General features: G+C 41.1%; 1 protein-coding gene and 1 long non-coding RNA gene across 3 annotated transcripts; both read right to left on the bottom strand.

Annotated features, from left to right (window-relative positions):
* Window positions 1–1,649: 1,649 nt before the first annotated feature.
* On the bottom strand, window positions 1,650–17,079 carry wrap53 (WD repeat containing, antisense to TP53). Of its 2 annotated transcripts, none has more exons than XM_053342896.1 (11): window positions 16,780–17,079; window positions 16,025–16,472; window positions 15,654–15,840; window positions 12,888–12,983; window positions 12,279–12,387; window positions 9,469–9,557; window positions 6,987–7,210; window positions 5,548–5,759; window positions 4,354–4,457; window positions 3,986–4,129; window positions 1,650–3,293 (listed from the first exon to the last, which is right to left on the bottom strand). In XM_053342896.1, the coding sequence occupies exons 2-11, from the start codon at window positions 16,266–16,268 to the stop codon at window positions 3,068–3,070; spliced, it is 1,635 nt and encodes a 544-aa protein (XP_053198871.1). In that variant the 5' UTR covers window positions 16,269–16,472; window positions 16,780–17,079; the 3' UTR covers window positions 1,650–3,067. The 2 variants fall into 2 exon arrangements, with proteins under 2 accessions (XP_053198871.1, XP_053198872.1); XM_053342897.1 differs by having other exon boundaries at window positions 15,654–15,837.
* Window positions 17,080–17,085: 6 nt separating this feature from the next.
* Window positions 17,086–22,809, bottom strand: LOC128383287 (uncharacterized). The gene is made up of 2 exons (XR_008323881.1): window positions 19,663–22,809; window positions 17,086–19,536 (listed from the first exon to the last, which is right to left on the bottom strand). It is a non-coding gene; the product is annotated as an uncharacterized LOC128383287 (long non-coding RNA).
* Window positions 22,810–22,831: the final 22 nt, after the last annotated feature.

Genomic DNA, 22,831 nt, shown 5'->3' with positions numbered 1-22,831 from the left:
GCTTTCAGGACAATTAAAATGGATATAATGGATCAGTCTACACACCATGTTTTTAAAATGACCGCAAAATTCACGGGAGTGGTTTATTTTTTCAAATATCAACAATCTTTCTCTAGATTGACTCTACCTTTAATAACCAAAAGAGCACAATAACCTAAAACTGTTTATTATAGTTTAACCCTTAAATGTTAATGAAATAAACCATTGCTTTCTGCTAAGCTGCTATAGGATAGTAACAAATCACGTGTTTTTGGAGAGATAAAGTTCAATCACTGATTCTCCCAAAAAAAATCTAGACTACCCTCCCTTAAGAAGAAAAAATACATTACCTTCCACCTTTTCTTAACCTCTTTCCTCTCCTAATCATTTTAACACAGTCTTTTAAGCCTGAAAATAAATAATATTTTCCATATTCACCTATCAAACCTGCAGGAGTTGATATTTTGGCCACATGAGGGCAGTGCAACAAACAGCAAACACAACCCTGACATAATTATCTCCTCGTAAAGTTGTGAATGTGGTGAATGTTTTAGCTACCTGTTGCTGACTTGCATATTCATACATGGAGCTTTTATTTACAGTCTCCTTTTTGGTGTCCAACAACACCAAATATCTCACTATTTTGCAGTCATATGCTCCGTTACGCAGCTAATAGTTAACCAGGCTGTTAAATAAAGATAAGAGCAGTGAGACTGAACCAAAACAATGAGCTGAAAGACACTGAAACTCCCAGTAGAACTGAAAGGGAACTGCAGACTGGTGATAATTCATTACTATGATTGACACCTTTTACATTATACACTGCCCTTTCATCCATCCTTAATACAAATATATTGATTAGAGCAGCTTTAAAATTTAAATACATGAAATACTGTGATTTTATACCTATTCAGACCCTTTGCTCTGACAGTTTTAATCCTTTCTTAATCAGATGAATGGACATGATTCCTTTGATATATATACCATACCATATTATATACCACATATACCATATTCTCAATTGTAATTTTCATACATCTGTCTGTAGTTGTCAGTTTATAGTTAATAATACAGCAGAAATTAAAGCCTAAAGAACTGTCCAAAGATGAGTCCATTGAGACATCTTCTTATCCATTATAACCACTTTCCATCCCTAATGACTAACAGCAGACACCCAGGGGTGAAAAGGATCCACGGATCACTCTCTGGTAGGGCTTAGATAAAACCATCACACAAACAAGTGGCAATCACTACACCCCTGGATTATTTATTACACTCACTTGGCATTTTCTCTCTCTCTCTCTCTGCCCCCAATTTTCCTTCTTGTCGTCTTTCTACCTACTTTCCTCTCCGAAGGCGGAGACGGTCGCTAAGCAACCCGCACAACACAACAGCGCAGCTCTCCAACTTGGCTCTCTGCTCTGTGTGCCCCTGTGGTTTCAGACAATCAAATACATGAGTGTGTGTGCATTCATACATAATGTGTGTGGGAAAGGTGAAAGCTATGAATAGTTTCCATCTCATAAGCGAAAGCCAATAGTCCCTTTAGCTTTTAAGAGCTGCCTCTTGACTCCAGTGTAACATCTTGCATTCATTGAGGATTTATTACAGGGCATTCGACTCTGAACTCCCTTCAACAGAAAGGACAAAAATGAGGCCGTGAATCTTGTGAAGAGATATGCTTTTAATTCACTCCAGCTTAAATAAAACCACCACAAAGCCACCTGTTGTAGACAGAGTCACTATCTAGAGACTTGTATGACATCATCAAGGCCTACATGGTTCCTGATGCTTCCTGGTTAGAGAGTAAAGTTGTGTAATGTTGAGTAATAATAGCTACAAAAGCATAGCTACTATTGTTTGGCAACAAATTGGAGTTCCGAGAAGTGACACCTGAATCAGCAGAGACTTTTTTTTTTCTAAACAGACTCCTCAGTGTCTAAAGATACAAGGCTTTGGTTGGAGCATGTTCTGATCAGATCCTTAACCTGCAAAGAAACCCTACAGCAAAGCACACCTCACTGATGGCAACAAAAGCATTACGCATATCACTGCAGTACATTACTAATGCCATTATACAAATACAATGTGTTTTGTGCTGCCACATCACCACTCACACAGATACAATTGTCATCTGACCACCAGTTGTAGAAAAAATAAGAGAAAGATCACGTTTTGTCTCCCCCCTCAGGTGCACCCACTAATTATAGACTTTCACATTGTTATGAGGTTACAGTAATTAACTAGCTGCTTATAGAGTATACATTCGAAAATTAGAATGATCATGATGGCTTTACAAAAATATACATTTTGTGGGTATGCACAGAGCGACACAATGACTTGGGTGCGTCCAATAGTTTAAAAAAGAAGGTAAAAAGAGGAGATCCCGTCAGTTTACAAAAGCAAAGCTCAAGAACAAATGGCACTTACTGTTAACTATAGCAGTTAGGGATCTCCAGGGGCAGCATTACAGCCACACACACACACACACGCGTAAACAAACACTCCCCATAGATACAACTCAGATCAGAGCTGCGGGCAGGACAATGGATCCTGCTTAACACCACAGTCAAGGCTTTTAATTAATCCAAAAGTAGCTTCTCTGCTAAATTAAATTAAAACTAAATTTCCTTAAAAATGTCATGTTTCCTCTTGACTGGATTACATAAAAAATAACTTCCTTCCAAAAATGAACAGAATTGAAAGTTGGGCTCCAATCCACTCCTTATGCAACTCAAGTGTCTCATCCTGAGTAAGGTGGGACTCCCTGCTTTTAGCAATGACAATGGTTTTGGCATATAGATAAGATATAACTGTTATATACCAAATTGACCTGTTTTGTAGACTAATGTGCAATGTTTCTTAAACGCAGGTGATTTATGGTGTTAACACTCAAACTTATTTGGACTATGTATGTATAGCTGTATAAAAGTGATCCAGACATGCTTCTCCATGTTGGGATTTCATGTTGCTGATGCTAAACTGAATCTGACTGACCCATAATCAGATTTATCCACACCAAAACATTCCTGAAATAAATGTCACATGGAAGGTGTAACTCAATTTCATCCAATTTGTCAGAGGGGCTTCAGGCCTCCGCCGCAGCTGTATTCTGCTCCTGGTTCTCCTCTGGGGCGGGGCCAAGGGGTCCGGCCCACCACAGCCTCATGGTGTTGTCTTGTCGGCTCTCCTGCTGTGACATCACGGCTTCGCCTCCTTCGCCGTCTGAGGTGGAGTCACCGTCACTATCCATGGGCCACGGGAACTGGCGCTGCCCGCTGGATGTCGCCAACAATGGCATGAAGGGGTGAACACTGAGGTAGAGAAGGATGAAGGAACAGAGAAAAAACAATGTTAATGAGTTTTTATTTAGATTCTAGATGGCTGAAATGTATGCTACTTTGACCTGCTGTATTACTCTTAAAGTGCATTTCATATATGTTTATAAATAATACCCATTATGAAGGAAAGTTATTCAGTCCTGGAAAAAAGTTAACCTACACTTTTATGTGGCAAAATCAAGGCCATCCATACATACATATTTTACTAGAACTTATATCTTGTGTTCAAATATGATAACATTGACATTACATTGTGTGAACTGCTACTTAGCAACCATCTGCGTGCTGAGGTTTTATTCATTCCTGTCACAAAGCAGCAATATGTTTTGCTATATTACAATAAGAAAGTGGAGGCTTCTTTTATCTAGAAAATGGTGGATGATTTGTTTGTTGCGTCCTATGGTTTGTGAGAACCTAAAAGCACATCCCAGCAGTAGAAGCAGAAAGAAAAACAGCAACACAGCCAGTAAACAAAAGTTCTTCAATTTGATGTTTGATCTTTCTCCACCGTCACAGCTTCATCACCATTTGTACCTTTTATTTGATACATCTTGTAAATAAACTATAATCTGATATTTGATCTGTCTTAATTAATTAATGCTTCTACATTGCTAATTGCTGTGACATTAGCAAACATCAATGAGGTGGGTTCGATTTTTGAATACCTGATGCCGTTGGTGCAGTCCCAATGGGCCTGGAACCTGAGCTGAGGTTGCAGTAGGTCCTCGTTACCATCAGGAGGGGCTGTTTGGGTGTCCCACACTGACACCACTCCCTCTGTGTCCCCGCTCAGCAGGTACCTGCCTGACCTGCACACAAACAAACATCAGTGGACAATAAATAAAAATGCAAGTGCCAAACAGAGGAGGTATGAGGAAACCCATGATGACCCCCGAGTAAACAAACAGGGTGTAAAAAAGCTGAATGAATGACACTCACATGCTCCCACTGAACAGTGTGTGGCCTTTAAGGTAAGCTGTATCACACACACACATCAGTGAGGAGGGGTTCTGCTTGGTTGAGTTAAACTTACAGGTCTAGGTCAAAGTAGATGCGCTGGTTAGTTGCCACGTTCCTCTTGAGTGAAAACACAACCTTGCCTGGCTCCCTTAGGTCCCAGCACAAGATCTCCGGGTCCTATACACACACACACACACGCACGCACAAATCAAAGAAGCTTCAGAGCCCAGCAGGTATCAGAGATGTTTTCTAATTATTTACTTATTTGAACTAATAACATGTGTGCAAGAATAAGTAATAAAACTAAACACACATTAGCATAAAGAGGTAGCTTGTATCCATGCCTGATACAAATGTTTAGGATAATTTGTGGCTAGATTTATGAATTTATCTGAGCTGAAACTAATAAATACATTAACTAAAACTGAAAATCTGATCTGTTAAATACTAAAAAGTAAGGTAAACCTACCCAACCACATTTGAAAAACTGACACTCATACAAGCATTTTTATTGATGATTATATCCAACACCATCTAAACCTTCCACTCACACACACCACTTGTTTTTGCTTTGGTTGACTTGTTTAAACACAGACCAGCAGTGAACAGTCCATCTGTACTCTTGACCTTGTTGCTAAATTGTAGATTCATTAACTGACAGTGTGACCTGAGACCACAAAGTATATTGAATCTTAACAGGGGTGACAGGAGGTAACAGGGATGAACGGAGGACACTGAATCACGCGAGGGGCGGATGCTTTTGGGAGCACTATATTGTAAGTTGTCAAAAGAACATTCCGGACAATTTGTTAAAATGACAGTAGGGGAAGACTCCAGACGCTGAGGGTCATTTCTACTAAAATTACTGCGGTGCCTCACCTCTTCTTACTAGCTAATATTTTATCATATATGAGTGTCACTTAATTACTAAAAAAACAACCATATAATACCTCTGAAGACAAGAACAGATACTAATTTCCAAACCAAAACCTCTGTAGATGCTTGGGAAAAACTGAATACTTGGAACTTCACTTGAGGGGGAATGCCTTGATGTCTGATCAGTTATATCTTGGCTCAAATTAGTGTCTGAAGCTCTTACCCAAAACCTTTAATAATGCTTGTGTCACCTAATTTCGCATTACAACAGAGCAAAATCACCTGGTTCACAAAACAATCCTTGATGATGATTTATGTGAGATCATTCAAATGAATTATTAGCCTCAGGTCTCCTCTCTGCCATTGTGGATATGTGTGTTTGTGTGTTCACCTTGCGGCCGCCGGTGTACAGGTAGTTGCCGTCAGGGGAGAAGACCAGATGGGTGAGGCCTCCGTGGTGGCGGGTCGGTAGCAGAGCCAGCGGGGTGCCGTCTTGGCAGGAGTAGAGGCCAGCGCAGCGGGAGTAAGAGCCACAGGCGTAAACAGACTGGCAGGGGCTGAAGCCAAAGCAAGAGATGATGCCACTTTGGCCCTGCTTCTTCACTGCAGCAAAGAAGAGAGAGAGAAAGAAAGGGAAAGAGAGAGAGAGAGAGAGTGAGAGAGAAAGAGAGTGGCAATTGGCAGGGTTTGCAGCCTTTTAAAAAGGTTCACCAGACACAGCTCCCAATCATTTCTACTCAAAGTTAACTTATTGGCAGCGGCTACGTTCCTGATTACAACTCCGAGGGGAATATATTTTTCAACAATCCACGTATAGGCTCATAACCGGATCATCTGTTTCCCTTTTAAGCGTTCACTCCTTTTCCGAATCATGCTCTTTCTCACTCTTGAAAAGAAGCTCTTAGCACATTTTTGGCACAAAAGCAGTCGTGAGGGTTTGGCACAGCGCTCACATGTATCACATAACCTGTTTTTGAGGTTGACTATAGGTTTCACAGACAGCAGTGATCTATTGTAGTAGCATGCTTTGTTACCAGTGAAACAGGGCTGAGACTTGTTATCTTCTTTTATCTAAAACATGTAAGTGACTAATTTTGTTGCTACTTTAAGAATCAATTAAAAAGTAGAAAGGATATCAAGAAGTTAAAAAATAAAAAGCTACTTGTTGACATTATTAAGGATGAGTTCTGTAGAGGAGACACCATTTCAGTTTTCAAGTTAAAAAAAAGAAAAGAAAAAAGAATCAACTGCCAGCGAGCTGAAAGTTGTTTGGTGTGACAGAGATTGGGAATCCATCACAGTAAACATTTAGTCGCCTTTTGTTTTTTTTGTCAGAAGTATGAAATAAAAGCTCTCCTTGTTGGTTTGTTCAAGGACGCTTCAGTCTGTGACAGCCAGCTGTCAGACTGCAACTTTTCTGAATACAAGGAACGACCAACTTTAACTTCATTATCCCTTTCACAATGTCCCTGTCTTGTGGATTTGATTTTCTGAGAACACAGCCTGTGAATGCAATAGGTTTTTTTTTTTTTGGTAAATCACTCTGAGTTTTGAATGTCCTTGAAAAACAAGAAGACTTTTCCAAACAGTCCCTGCTCACATGTTACATCAATCATCGGATCAAGCCATAATACTCATTACAAATAATGATTATACAGTTGTTATGAATTTTTTAAAACATCTGCAATCATTTGAGAGCACAAAAATGTGTTTGTTTGCTGAAGACAAATGAAGACATGACTTTAAACATGAGTTTAAAGTTACACCCTTAACACCCAGAGTTTTATAGAGCTGAGACTGGACTCTTCCAGATAGCAGCTGATGGCTGACCTACGGTGGGTCGCTCCTCGCAGTCTCTTCCAGGACGATCAGTGTAAAAGACCCTGACTGTTTTGTCAAAGCCGCAGTAGAGCTGCGTGCCGTCGGGGGAGAAGCAGAGGGAGTGGGCCGTGGTCAGCTCGTCCAGGTGATTGTAGGGCCGGAAACTGGCTCGCACCTCCCCGTAAAATGCGTCCCACACGTGGACCGGGTTGTCACGGCTGCTGCTGGCCAGACTGCAGATGAGGCCAGATAAAAAGAATGGCAAGGAGAGGAAGAGAGTGAGTTATTAGCACGCATGGAAAAAAAAGAAAAAGACTAAGAGACAACAGGGAATAGAGAGTGAACAGTGCAAGGGGAAAAGAAATGCTGAGAATATTAGATAGCGTCAATCATTTTTATCCCTGAGGGGCTATTTTTGCCAGCTACCAATTAACAAATTACTCATTTTAGAGCTTCAGCACAAGAGCATATTTAATGTGTGTTGAAGGAACACAGTGTACCAGTCACTATTTGTCCATAAAAGTAGAACAAAGTAAGTGGTGGAATAAAGCAGTGTTATACCTGCATCTCAGAGGGTACAAAACAGATCCCTGAATATGCTGCTGAGGTTCTCCTTAAAGATACATTATGTATGACTGAAAAACTTCTTCTTGATTCATTTTCTTGTTGCTAACCTCTACTGCACCGCATCCGCCTGAATGTATCAATGCATCAAAACAAACACGCTGCATTGTGTGCTATGCCTCATTATGAAGACAAGACCGCGGCACATTCTTATTGATTCAAATCAGGACCCGAGACTGAGCCATGCCTTTTAAACTCTAATTATTGGGCGCTGAACAAACGCTGAAACATCACTGCAGCTCAATTAGACAAAGGAAATTAGCCCCTACCGCTGCTGCCGTGTTCTGTTATGGCCCCTCTGAGCCGCAGCTTTATTCCAGAGCAGGGAAATGCCCAATTATAATGCTAGACTGCTGCTAGCTTGGAGCGATGCCTAGAACTCAGTGCAACTTAACCAAGCCATAACAGGGGCCCTTATTCCCTCTCTACAGGAGGGGCATCAACAACACACAGCTTTTGGCAGACGAAGAGTTCAAGGAGCGCAGTGGGAGGAATGAGGAAACTAAACGGGAGATGTGAAAGGACGGGGAGAACGAGAGAGGAGGGAGGCACAGGGAAGGCACTAGAAAAACAGGTTTTAATGTTGCTGCGTTCAATAATCGCGACCGTAACCTTTTTATCTGTTGTTTCGGCCTTTAAAATTGTGCTGAGATCTTGTCCGACCACCTCGCCGAGCCCCCCGCAGGAGCTCCTCTCTGATATGTGGTGGTGATCTGAGGAAGATGAAGAGCATCTGTTGTCAGCTCCTACTGGCATCCTCATCCTCGTGACGGACAGTTCTTTGCGCCGCTTTGGCAGATACACAACATGCCTCTCGAGTGCTCGATTGTCGGCATGAGTTGTTTGTTAAAACGTTGCGCTGTTTACACAACTCTCATCTTTTGGACGTCTAAGCCCTGACCCCCCCCCAGCCCCCCTCCCTGTAAATGAAGGCTGTGTGGTGTTAGGGGTGGAGCGCTGCCAAAGCTGGGCCTTGATCAGAGGGTTCTGTCGGAGGGTGGAAGCTCTAAGTGGAGGATGATGGGAGTTGCGCAAGTGTGTTCGTGTGTGAGAGAATGTGTGTGTGTGTGGAGGGGAGGGGGACACAGCGCGCACTGTTGGCAACTTGGCCTACGCTTGTTAGTGCGGTCGTACCTCTCCTGCCACAGACGATCGGCATTCTCCACGGTGACGGCGGGGTGTTTCTGATGTTGGCTCGGCATCAGAGCGCACCCACAAACACACTATGATGTCATAATTGCCGCGATATATATAAAAATAAGCCTGTGAGAGCGCGCACCTGCATACACACACACGCAGAAGGAAAAAAAAAAAGGAGAAAAGAGATGAAAAGAGAAGCCCACAGTCAGGGAATCGTGAGGCCCTTAAGGTGTTGTCTGGATTCGCGAGTGCTGTTAGCGGGTTGAATGGCGCTGAAAAAAAAAGCACCGTGGGCCTCAAACAGCCGAGCGCATCGCGATGGAGACAGACGAGACGAAGGCCGACTCTTCACTCATAATGAGAGACATCAGAAAGCTTTTACAGCTTTCTCTCCACGCTGGCAAGCCGGCTCCCACAACGAGTGCAAATACCACTGGGATCAAAAGAATGAGTCAGAAGCATACAACAACATCTATATTCGGATAGTCTATTACACAGGCTCAAGCACACAGATCTTGAGTCGCATAAACACGGTTTACCACTCTAACCACTGCAGGTCTAGATTAAAAACGCCAATCGCCGACTGACACCAGCCACGGTGACGACATGGTACCTTTTTCTGCGCGCACACGCTTTGCCATCTGGCACGTTAACCTTCAGACTGAACTTGAAAATGTCTCCTCTATCCTGCTGCTGAGGATCATGGCGAAGATTAGCTTCAACTCACAAGCAAGTGTCAGGGTCCAGAGAGTTCATCTTGGGGTACCAGCAGTAGTCGTAGATGGTGTCTCCCTCTGCCATCCTCAGCACTGGACTCTGCCACAGAGGAGAAAGAAGGGAGAGGACACAGTGAAGCATGCAAACAACTGAGGAGAGTTGATGGACACTGCTGGGCTACTACTAGATGGCTGGATGACAATACTGCAGCCTTTGTTCCCCATATAGTTCAATCCAATATCCGAAGCCTGTGGCACCCTGAGAGAAATAGAGCAATCACAGCTTAATTTTCTACCTTGTTCACAAAGACTGAGATCTTTGTTATGGAGGAAAATGGATTATATTTCAATTATTTTTGCTCAGTGATCCCAATCTACCAGCATGTAATACAATTAAAAGATTTGGCTCGCCACTTGATATTTTCTCAAACCTGATGACAGAATGCCCATTTTTATTTCATTCAATCAGCTGAATCTGCAGTCATACACTTTCTTGAGCATTGCCTTAAATTGATTCAAGTGTGCCATCTCAGTTACACAAAATATATGCAAGCTCAACAATATATCACAAAGCTAATCAGAAATTTAGATATATTATAGTTTAAAACTGCAGTGTACCAAGGAGAGTCTCAAAAACACAGATTCAGGCAGGATTTCCTATAGCACAAATCTAAAGAATCAATCATTTGTCATTAAAGATAATTATATGCAGAGTCTACCTACTCAGGTTTTCTGTGACAGCCTATTTCTATCTGGACATAAGGGCAGCAACCTGTCGAGTTGAAAAGCAGAGACCGTAATATTTCCATCAGGAGAAAAACACAACATGTCCTCATCTCCTGTTGAGTGCTCAGTCTGAGTTGGATCAGATCCATTTTGTTATCCGGTGAGCGAACGTTGACCAGAAAGAGCGACGGAACGGCTGGCCTGGTGGCGTTGGGTCGTAGCGTCGTAGCTTGGCTAACGCACTACCCTGATATTACGTCTTCTGCTTCTGTGCACACCGCTTCCTCTCTCCCCTGAGTCTTTGTAATCTGCTACACCGGCCCGCTGCCTCAGGAGCTGCAGTCTGCTGGACGCCGCAAGTTGTTAGTAAAGTTCACAAGTTCTGTTGGGCTGTACTTTCTTGGCATACTTCCACTGATCTTGTTATCTGCACACTTACTCAAGTTAAGAGAAGAGTCCACAACTCTTTTTACACCATAACCAAGAGCCAGAGAAGCTGCTGCACTGTTACATGCCACCATATTTGCTTATTCATAGATTATGGAGCTTTTAATGAGGGAGTAAACGCCATTTTAAAGATTTTAAAGTGTTAATTATACTTATACTCTTTTTGCAGAATAACCATATCAGACACACATTATTGTTCTAAGCTGATTATCTTTATAAGTCTTAATACATGTCTGGAGAGGATCTTTAAAATGGTTCTTTAATTATAGATAATATCTCAAACTGTGACAAAGAATAAGGTAGTAGTAATCAAAGTAACAGAATACAGTACTTGTTGTGTCATTAAAGCAGATGTTTTTAAAATGTGAGGTGTACCGTCCCAGTCGGATGTGGGAGAGACATGAAGCACAGATACTGTGTACTGGGTGAAAGGAGCAGGTGCATGCAGGTGTTGTAAAAACAAGGGTACGGTAATTACTTTAATTTTGCATGCTGATTTCCTTTTCAACATGGTCAACCACTGCAGTAGCAGCAGTATGCATTAGACACAGCTCAGGCAGACAATTAAGGTTCTTTTAGTAGCAACGTTTAGCTATTTTTGATACAGACAGCATCACAGCCTGAGACGACAGGATCCAAACCAAAATGTTGGAAATCAGATGACCAGTACCTCCCACTGGGTTAACTTGGGCTGAATCAAGTGACTCTTAGTCAGCCGGCTGAGTGTGTGATTTGCAAAGTAGTGCTAGCTAATGATAGCCTGCAATCTTTGCCACATACTGAGACTTGAAGCTTTTCAAGGAGAAGGGACAGCAGTGGAAGAGTTCATACTGGTGAATCTAAAGTAATACCTCCTGTTATTTCAGAATTGCACTCAAAAATGAGTTTTACTGATAGTTACTTCACCTGGATGTCTGAGCTTCACCTTGTCAAATAATGTGCAGAGTTGCAAAGCGGCACATTCATCAGCTGAAAGCTTAAAGTGTCTGTGTTCACTTTAAATCTGGAGCTTATACGCAACATACACAAATTCAATGTGGAAGCTTCAAAGGCCCAGCGCACGTACACAATAGATTTACCAGTGAACTTTAGAAATAAAAATATTTGCATGATCATCATTAAAATATTGAATTAAATATTCAATTATTAAGTTGTAAGACACCTCTTGTGGTGAAATTGATCATTCACTTTCACTGTCATGCAGTCAGTTTCAAAACAGGCTAATAACTACAAACCTTGAAAACACAACGAAAACCTACAAGTTTGTCAGCAATCAAAAACTGGTTGACTTCTTACTCTTTACACATAATCTCTACAAAAACTTAAATGTTCATTTCTAATTCTAAATATTCAAGTTTTTGAAATGTGTTTGTTTTTCCTAAACCAACTGGAGAAAAAGTGACCTCGACTTTGGCCTGATGGGGGCACTAGAGAGACTCCAATGTACTTGGATTTTGCATACAAATATATTGAGAATCTCTACAAAGCAGTTTTGCTCAAGACTGACATCTACTGTCATCTCAAATATCCTGCTTTGAGAACAAACATTTAAAGCATTCCAACAGTCCCTTAGCCAGCTTCTTCTCCACCCACGCACTACTGTAAAACATTTTAGGAACCCCTGATGACAAAGCTATTTTATACCCACCATCTCAGGAAGCAAGTCCCAGTTGTAGCTGTAAATTTCTGGAGGGAGGTTGTACACACGAAGCACATTGTCTGCGCTGTTGGTTAGGATACAGGAACCATCAGGGGCCCTGGGTCAGCAAAGGAGAGAAGATAAAGAAAAAAGTCATGTTGTATAAAAGAGCTATAAAGTGAGCTATAAAGTGAGAAGAACACGCACTCTGGTTTATTTTATGCATGCATCTTTAACATATGGACAGTTTGGACTATTCACATCATCACAGTACTGGCTGACATATTGATTTATCTTCACGATGAGATTAAGATTGTTCCCAATATCCTCTCTAATACCAAATGTACTGTCAGCACTATGTTCTCATTATGGCCTGAGGGAGACAAACATTTTCCTTTGGCTTCATTTGCACTGACAGAATATAAATGTCTCCCTGTAATACAGAACACTGATATCTGCCCCTAGGCACAACATGTACAAATGTAATGGTCTTGTTTCTTTATGGTACTACTGACTCCCAAAGTCGATAACTGTATGAAAGTTTTACACCTCGCGCCTTTAAAACCTCCTCCACATAGTTTATTATGTGTCATGTTATTTTTTTTTAGAGGAAATTACCATTTACAGCCTTTGAGGTAATTCTCTGGAAAGTTGGAGTATTCGGTCCAGGAACCAGTCAGCATCTGGGGATTCTGGGTAAAGTCTAAGCCGAGGCTGGAGGCAAGATAGAGACAAGAGAGAATGGACAAACATACATTACATCTTACTAATGTTGTTTAATTAAGGTGAAGATCATCCCATTTATTTCCTGGTGTCTATCAGACATAGTGTCAACTTGCACAAACCTTAATAGGAGATTTATGATGAATTTTAACATTTCACTGAGCTGCTGAATTAAGACCCTGCTTCACTTAGTGTCACTAAGAGCGGATTGTTAATTACATTTCACACTCCCACAGGTTAATTCCAATCCTTCTTCATCCTGTGTCGTCTTGTCCAAATTATCCCATTACGATAATTGACAGTGTGACATGTTTGATTGGTTAATGCCGTGGTTATTTTTGCTGCCCCACTTCAACACGAGCACCATCATAAAAGGCACAGAGGAAGCATGGCAACATGTAATACTTAGAGCCAAAACAATAATAATCACATGGAAATTACACAAATAGCTGTGACTGCACAATTATCACATCATTTAAATTATGACTGGAACTTATTTAACTTGCTGACACCCTTAAAAACATTTCCTGCTGCCTGTTGGCTGAAGAAGCAGAGAAAACAGGCTGAAGCTGCTTTAGACTTTTTTAAAAGTTTTACTTGTTTGAAAGAACCCAACAAGATCCAAAATCAACCTTAGGAACATTTCCTCACTTTGGTAAAGATGATGTAATAATAAATGTAATAAGAAATAATTATATTCATAACAGCAGTATTGGTAGATTGTCTGCCAAGTTTACTGTTTGTAATTTGTAATGCCAGGTTGGAGACATTTACACATTTTAATGTTAAATAAAAACAATCTGAATTCTTGACATATACAAGTTTGATTGGTGTCATTGTATCATAGCTTTGGTCACTTGAGTGTATACTGGACAGCAGCAGTGCCAAAGAGTATAGAAGCTCAAAGGACCAAACGCTGGTGATTTTTTGACAACCGCCGCTAGATGGTGCTGCTGTAACACTGCCACCATTTTGGCCTGAAAGCCCCATCACATTCATTACGTCTCATGCGGCCAAAGTTGGTGAATCACACAGTCAAATCAGGAGAGCAATAATACATTTCTCAAAATAAGTCATCAGTTAATTGTATGAAACTTACAGTGCATACTAGTGGTGTCACCATACTAGCACTGAAGTTTCAATACTCTCAATACCTGATTTGATGTCATGGCAAAACCAGAAATCCCATTCAGGACACAAATCATTAACAACTTTTTATAAACATTAACAATTGAACAGAAACTGTGTGTTTCATTGTTTAAACATACAGGCTGCTTTAAAATAACAGTTACAAATTACACATTGGCCTGTAGCCTTTAAGCAGGAAGAAAAGCAACAAAAAAATAGTATTTCCAAATTAGATAAAGTGTATGAAATGTGACGCTGTATTAACAAATACAACCGTGTGCTTTTGTGCTCTCATTTTGGTTTGCAATCCTGTATGTGTGATTGAAACTTGAAGTGTTTCAGGATTTAAAACAAACACTATGGTTACATTAGAATAATAACACATATTTATAGAGTGAGTCATTAATACTACAAATAACTGAAAAAAATGGTATTAGTATCATAGTGTAAATGCTGGTATTGATTTTGTATCTATGGGATCTATGTATTGATCCTTGTGACATCCCTAATTTTATCCACTTTGTAATGTGGTAATCGAGTTGTTTAGGAGAATGGTTCCCAAACTGGGATCCAGAGACCACCAGGGCTCCTTGCGAAGGCTGCAGGGGGTTCCCAGCACAAGAGCAAATAGATGAATTCACTTTTATTACACTAACTCCCAGGAAAAATATCTTCTTAGAGGGGATGGTTTTGGACAAAATCCTCTTAAACACATGTCTGTGGTCTATAGTGCATTTATTTAGGAGGTCCTCCTTAAACATAAAAAAGTTTGAGAGTACCTGTTTTCTCAAAATCCCAAGAATGCTGCATTTTTCAAGCTTCCATTTATGTCCATTGCTCACTTTCTGCACCCATGGAAAGTGGAATTCTGAATCAGTGTTTATCAACTTTTTGCTTTGATTTGCATTGAAGAAAATGTTGCTTTCTCTCATAAATTAAATAAATAAGTACAGAATGCAGAAAGAATTTCGTTTTACTTCTGTATGGTATTGTGTAGGTGGGATCTTTTATTGGCCTCTTTTAAGTTCTTTGATATTATGTTAGTCGCCTTCAGTCCAAAATGGCAGAGTTGTAGCTCTATTTCTGCATGCTGATGTTGTAATGCAACAACCAATTAGCTATCATTTTTTATGTGGTACACATAAGGACTACAAAAAATAGCAGGAATGCTCTTTTAAGATGATTCACCAGCAGCACACATTTAATTTAAAGTCATAAACCACAAGTATTTAAAGTATATGATCAAGGAACATTGGCATTAGCACTGCGTTTCAGACTATACAGGCATACTGCATCTGTCAGCACTACATGTTCTGCAGTGCCAGCACGAAAACTCCTTTCTTTCTCCATTTCACTAACATGTGTTTGACACATCTTCCCAATCATTACTTAACACCACCGCCACCGCCCCCCCGCCCCCCGGCAAAACCCTGCTTGAAATAGCTCACTTGATGGTCGGTCTACTGGATACTGGGTTGCCCTAAGTTATGTGAACACTGGTTAAAAATAAACTTGACTCCTTCCTCCACTTACTGCTGTTCTTCACTGGGGCTGTCTGCAGATCCGTTACCGTTGTGCTCCTCCTCTGGTTTCGCCTCTCCCTCCCCTAATGAGGCATCATGCCCTCCGTCTCCGTTGTGACGGCATTCCTCCTCACCTCCCTCAGCCGTAGTCACCTCCTGCAACCCTCGATCACCCTCTTCAGACTGTACGGGTGCTGCTTTTTTCCCCCAAAGTGGAAATTTTGGAAGGTAATAGAAAAGAAAAAATGAATTAGTCTTCAAACAAATCCTGAATTATAATCTCTAACAGACACACAAACAATGTAATTTATCAAACACACACACACACACACACACACACACACACACACCCTTTTTCATAGAATACAAAGGATGCATTACTTTGTGCTGGTGTTCCTGTGTGCATCTCTGCAGGCTTGGCAACCTGCTCCAGCCCCTGATCCTCCTCGCTCAGCCTGGGCCTCTTGGCAGACTTTGGGGCTCCTTCCTCCAAGGTCTCCCCTACCTCTACGCCATCACCTTCAAGGAGAGGTGGCTCCTGTTGAGGGGGCTCATTGTCTGCCTCTGAGTCCTGCCCTGCCCCTGTCACACCTCCACTTTCACCATTTCCAGCCGAGTCGGACATTTCTTTTGTTTCTCAATCTCTTCTGTCAAATCCTCTACCTGGCTGCCAGGTGCCTTGTGTGTGTCTGTGAGTGTAAGTGTGAGTGTGTGTGCGTGTGCTTGCTGTCAGACGTGGGTGAGGTAGGTGCTACTAGGATAGTGCTTCTTCCTGCAGTGTGGGTGTTTGAGTCTGCTGGGGGACGAGGACATCACAACACCGACTAGCCTGGGGCGGGTAAAGATGAACATGAAGAAGACACAGCAGGTGAGATAAGCCAATAATGATAGATAGGAAAAAATGCTATGCAACAGACACCTGTGGCTAGCCGTAGACGTACCAAACCATTAATTATTCTAAGTTAAAGCTTGTGAGGTACAATATTACATCACGAAACCTTACACATTTTATCGCATGCAAGCTTCTGCTGCCATTTTCTATCATTTGTAAGCTTCAGTTGCCTTCACTCGCCCCTCCACAACAACAGCAGCCGTCACTTTACGTTAGCTTCAGTTAGCAGTGTGATGCTACCTACCTGGCCTCACGGTTTCGCGCTCAATTCGGCTTTAAACGCTATCCTGCTCGGCTGTGGCAAAGCCGGAGAAACACGAATAACACACACGAGTATTCGACGACCCCCTTTCACTTCCGAGACTTTCGTGTTTTCTATTCACCACTATTCATCACGAGAAGTTGTATACAACCGACCGCGGCCATGTGTTTTCCCGAACTATCGCGAGAACTTGCGCCAGTGACGTGACGAGGGTTGGTGTATGTGTGTGCACTCATGCAGAAAGAAACTCTCTATGGATGATTAAAAACACAGTCAGTCACTGCTAAATGCTATTTATTCAGTATTTATTTTGTTCTTCAAACAAACAAAAAGCAAAAACTATTTACATATCTTTCAGTTGTTCTTTTCTGTAAGGGTTTCGTTACATGTACGCTGTCATTTTTCAACAACATTCAAAGACTTGTTAAAGCAAAGGAGCTGAACTAACTGGGGTATCATTGTCATCATTTTTTTTTAGTCAGTATTGTTGGAACGACAACTACCAGAGCGACAAATGAACCAGGAGATCAACTACATACCATCATGATCTTTTCAAAAGGCTGCAACCAAACACCCGGGGCTTTTTGGCAACACAATACTGCAGTTTATCTAATCATAAAAACCATTGTAGTGCAGTACAATAAACTGCCAACTATGTTTTACCCTTTTAAGACAGGCTGACTGACTGACTGACCAACAACTAGCACCACCCAATATCAGTGTTTAAAAAGGTTAGTTTTGTTTAAAGTCATTCACAAATAAGAGACTTGATGGCATACTCATTGGTTAAAGTCAATTTCTCTGTTTTGGAACCTGATACCACATTAAACTTGGTAACCATTTAATATAATTCAGTATCAATTAAACAGTTATGACACACTAGAGGCTGTAGCTGCTCTAGTAAACACAGTTAGCTATGACAGGTACCTATCCATCACAATCTCAGCTAACAAATATACAAAGTTTATTACAATTCTTATCTGATGGTAATCAATGAATATCAGATGCTACTTGGATTAAAAACTCCATATTGATTATCTATGGTACAAAAAAAATGAATGGTTGACTAAAAGCACTTATTTGTCAAATCCAATTAGATATACAAGACACTTTCCAAAATTTCCTGGCATGGAGTCTCCCTTCAGCTAACACATGACTGACTAGTCCATTCCTTATCTAGTCGGTGCCATCAGAGATGGTTGAAAGAGAACATAGGCCAAGTTCTGACCCTCCACAAGGTCTAGTGTCAAAACCCACAATTATTACAAGTAATGCAAGCTTGTCCTAACAATCATGCTTCTAATACAGGCCTGAGACATCATCTCAAAACTGTAAAAAAGTCCCCCGGAGTGTAAAAAAATGAACCAAAAAGCCCCAGCTTGTATCTCAAATTGAGGATTACCTCTCACTCTGGTTCAGCATAGTCTTAATCTGGCTATCTGTTGCAATATCCAACAGTATTACTGCAATCTTTTGTCAAACAGCAACAAGTCTGCGCTTCAAGCTAATTCTTATTCTCTGCACCCCCGTTAGTTCAGCTCCACACAGTACAGACTTCAGCCCTTTATTAAGCCTGCACCTTCAGCAATAATCTAAACAGGAAATCTGAACAAATCCACTCTTCATTGGAAAGCAAAACCAAAAGGGCAAAAAAAGCCAACAACCAGCAAAATAATAATAGTCGAGAACAGCTTGCTGCTCTATTCTGTAGCTAACTAGTAACTTTCACGGTGATCAGATGTACATGTAGCAGGTTATTACAGAACAGACAGTTCTGTTAGTCAACAGAAAACAGTCTTGTAGAAAAGCTCCTCTCTTTTTTTCACTTAAGATATTTAACAAGGTTGTTTCCAACTTAAACTCGGCATCGTTTCAAGAACATTTTCAGTTAGCTGTTCAGGACTGAACTATACAATTTAAGGCATGTTGAACAGAGAAATAAAGCAAAAACCACTATGAGAAAAAAAAAAAATCAAAAACACAAACTTTTACATTATTTACAAAGCTCAGCGTTTATAGTGATGAGCATTGACGCTTGTGTGTGTGTGTGTAACTGTATTGTGATGTGATACTAATGTAGCCCTGTTATGTGTGTAGGTGTAGTTCCAGAGGAGAGCCAATTTTAACTGAGTGCATGTTGCTTCTGCTGTAGGTGTACATGTAGTGTGTCTGCAACTCCTTTTTCACTCTAGAATATATGTGGTGTGTAGCTAAGTGTATGTGTTATGTTTCAAAGTCTTTTTTTTTTTGTACAATTCTTCAGTTCGTCCAGTTCCACAGCTGCAGGGACTTGTGGCGGCTTAGATCTAATTCAGCCGTGTCCATCCAACCCCCGACCCCAGCTCTCTGTCTCTGACATCTGGGCGGGAGGGCAGGTCTTCCATCCTGCTGGTTAGAAGACCTCCGCGCGGCCGCCCGAGAGTTTCAAGCTGAGGAGGATGACGACATCTGAGCAGATCGTGCCTCTCTATCCTCTTCCTTGGCGGAGAGTGCATGATCAAATCCCAAACCTAACACTTCCAAAACACAGATGGGATCCACGGTCGATAAAAAACCTGTAACTTCATCTGGTAACTGTCCAACTGATAATGCCAATGGCCTGCCCAGTCCAAGGTCAAGACAGAAAAGTTTCTTAGGGTTTTAGTTCAAAAGGATAGGTTTAGGGTTAACTGGTTCATGGGTTGGCTGTAGATTAGATCCTCCTCGCAGAGGGGCAGCGAATGAAGCACAGCCAAACTCCTGCGGGAAGACAAACGTACAAGACCATCACCACAATGCAACAAGGATAGCCAGAACATGTATCATATAAAGTCACTTGTGTGTGCCGACAACAGGTCAAATTGCACTTGAGCGAGCATATCTTACCAATGCCAAGGACTCTACGGCTCTCAAGGCAGGCAGCAGGATGGGAGACGAAGTGTCCTTGCCAACAGCTCTTCGAACCCATTACTGCCTTTTTTTTGTTTTCTTTTTTTTAACTTTGTCTGTTGATCAAACACTCTTGGGCGGGGACATCTGTAGCCACTGCAACATCCATTTTTGATAAGTAGCTATCACTCAGTCTTGGAGCCACTGTAGCATGTCCAACACCTCAGTCCATGTGGTTTTCCCTTCCACCCCCGATTGTTTCAGGGTTACTGGCAAAATAAGGGAAATGCACCGCGAGTCTATCTTAAACTATATTCAAAAAGATTGGTTTTCTTGAAGAACATTCACTCCATATAATCAATGTCTCATGAATTTTCCTTCATCCATTTTTCTTTCTACTCAGAAAGGTAATACAAAAATATGGTTATATACAGGAGGTTGGAGAAGACAACCTTCTCGAGTCTCTTATTTCAGTTTGGGAATATCTTTTCAGTGACTTTGTCAAAGTCGTAGCAATCCTCCTGTTGTAAATTGTGCTCCCATCCCCAAAATGGTACCTCACAGCTTGAATGAACAAAAGTGCATAGGTGAGTTGGTGAGGGCAGGGTGTGAGTGCTTATGAGGGTTGAGGTGAGGACAAGCGCACTAACCAGGTGTACTCATATCGCCCTCTCAGTTCCCCTCTAGGGTTCTGTAGCCCTGCACTCCGTTCTACACAAAACAGAGCCGATCCTTGATTTTCCCGCCTTTGCTCCGTGGTTGATCATCAAGTCTCAGGATCCACGACCACACAAAAAAGTCCAGTTAGAGGATCTTGTCCATGTTGTTGTGATGCCTGCCACTCTTCCTCAAAAGAAAAAAAAAAAAAAAAAAAAAAACCAACACCACTCAATGTCCATATGGCAGAAGCGCACTTGCAAACCCCACCCGTCTTATGTGGGAACGGAAAAAAAAGAAAAAAAAACAAAACAAAAAACTGCACCCACGGATATCCATGTGGTTTGTAAACAACCAAAGCTCCAGTATGGAATAGAAAGAGTCCTTTCTTTTAATTCTTAGTCACTACTTGTACGACCAGGATTGTAGAGGCAGTGTGTTCAACTGTATCCATCCCGAGTTTTTTTTTTCTTCTCCACTGTGTAAATAAAAAAAAGACCTCGCTAAACTCTTTGAAGCTTTTTTGTATTTTGTTTCCATTTTTGAAATCTTCTGAGGAAAAAAAAAAATCTGGTATCAGCACGGGTTTCTTGTCATTTTTTTGGAATACATTCAATATTTTTCTTAAGAAAGAAATAATACACACTTCACATGGCGATAATGAAACAAAAATGAAAAACAAATTAAGGAAAAAAAAAAAATTAAAAACACACAACAAAAATAGCAGCCCCAAGTGCTCATTATCTTAGTCCAAATACTTTTTAAACTTTGTATATAATGTATATATTCATATATATTTTTCATTAAAAAAAGAAAACTCGTCATTATCAAATTGCAACAACGAAGAAGTAACACAATATGCTAACATTTCATGCACCGTTCTGTGCACTTGCACATTAAGATGCTGTATTTTTTTTTTTCAGAGTCAGAAACTCGACACCTTTCATTCACAAGTTCGAGAGCTGACAAAAGGCAACGTGATCACACCCCAGGAAAAAACAGACTGGACTAACCTTCCGATGGATCACCCCTAGACTGAACTACAAATATTTACGATATAAACTTACATACTTTACACACACTGTGCTGAGCACTGACACACGCCACACTCGCTCTCAAAAAAGAGTTAATGTCTCAATGGCCACGCACCCTATCCAAGTTCTTAGGCACAAATGTGCATTCATACACATACAAAAAAGCACATGTATTCAAAATGAGTACCTGTAGTCTTAACTCATTTCTATGAACAGTAAATGAACATGCACACTGAAAACACACACACCCACTTTCTCTCTCTCACACACACATACACACACACACTCGTACAAAGTCTCATTCTGATGCACACACAGTAATGTCCCTCATGATTCGCCCTGTCATCTAGTCCTCACAGGCCTAGAGACAGCTCCCCGGAAGGAGAAGCAAAGGGAAATAAACTAGTGGTGGTCATCGTGTGATGAGCGCAAAGCTAACATTTACAAATGTATGCATTTCTATTTTCGTCTATCTGGGGATGAAGAGCTGGTGAGAGAAAGGATGTGTTGTGCAATTGCCCTCTCTCTCTCTTTCGTTCACTCACTCACTCTCATAAACAAACAGATCGAGTCCCCGTTTGGAGAAGGGACACAAACGCGCGACCACTCTTAACATGAGAATACAAAAAATTAACATTTGAACAAAAAAGACAAAAATGGCCTCTTATGTTTCATACATCTTGGTAAGCAACTAAAGAAAGAAAAAAAAAAAAAACATTGTGCAGACTGGTATATTACTGACACAAACCAACCATCACACATCAGTCACTCAGTCATTCATACACATTCACAAAAATATTCACTTCTATAACTAACCCCATTTGTTTGATTTTTTTTGTTGTTTTTGTTATTTCTTTTTTAGGCAAGTGCAAATCTTCAAGTTTTTTTATAATCCATTTTTCAATAGCTTTAACTTTTTATATAAACGTAAAAAAAAATGCTAAACAAGAGAAATATCAACAGTGTTTGTCTTTCGAGAAAGGATTTGCTCTCTGATAAGGTTTCAACTAAAGGTCCCCCTGACTTTGAAAACCTAACAGCCCGACCGTTCACCCCCAACGACTGTTTCTCCGCCCCCTTCCAGTTCCGATGCACATGCGCACGGATAATGTGTAATGCACACACATCATATGCGCATTGATTCTGAACACACGCATACATACACACATGAAAAAAAAAAAAAACCTATTCAAATCCCATCTCAATAAAGTGCATTAGTTCAGTATAAGGTGCTTAATCTTTTGAGTGCCAGAGGATACCCATCTTCCTTTTAACCTCACCCCCCCCCTCTCCCCTGCTCAAGTGATCAACTGGTGCAGCAGGGAGCCCTTTTTTTCTCCTCCTCTCTCTCCTTTCGGGATGAGGAAAGGGTGGGAGGGCGCAGATCCAGGCGCCTCCACCCTGCACCTCCCATCACGCTCGCTCCTTTCCTACTCCCACCACCGCCACCACCACCACCACACCACCAACTCCCA

Source organism: Scomber japonicus, chromosome 22, assembly GCF_027409825.1.
Source record: "Scomber japonicus isolate fScoJap1 chromosome 22, fScoJap1.pri, whole genome shotgun sequence".
NCBI classification, from domain to species: domain Eukaryota; kingdom Metazoa; phylum Chordata; class Actinopteri; order Scombriformes; family Scombridae; genus Scomber; species Scomber japonicus.
The sequence above is the reverse complement of the archived record's forward strand: the minus strand, read 5'-3'. Positions and strand labels throughout refer to the sequence as shown.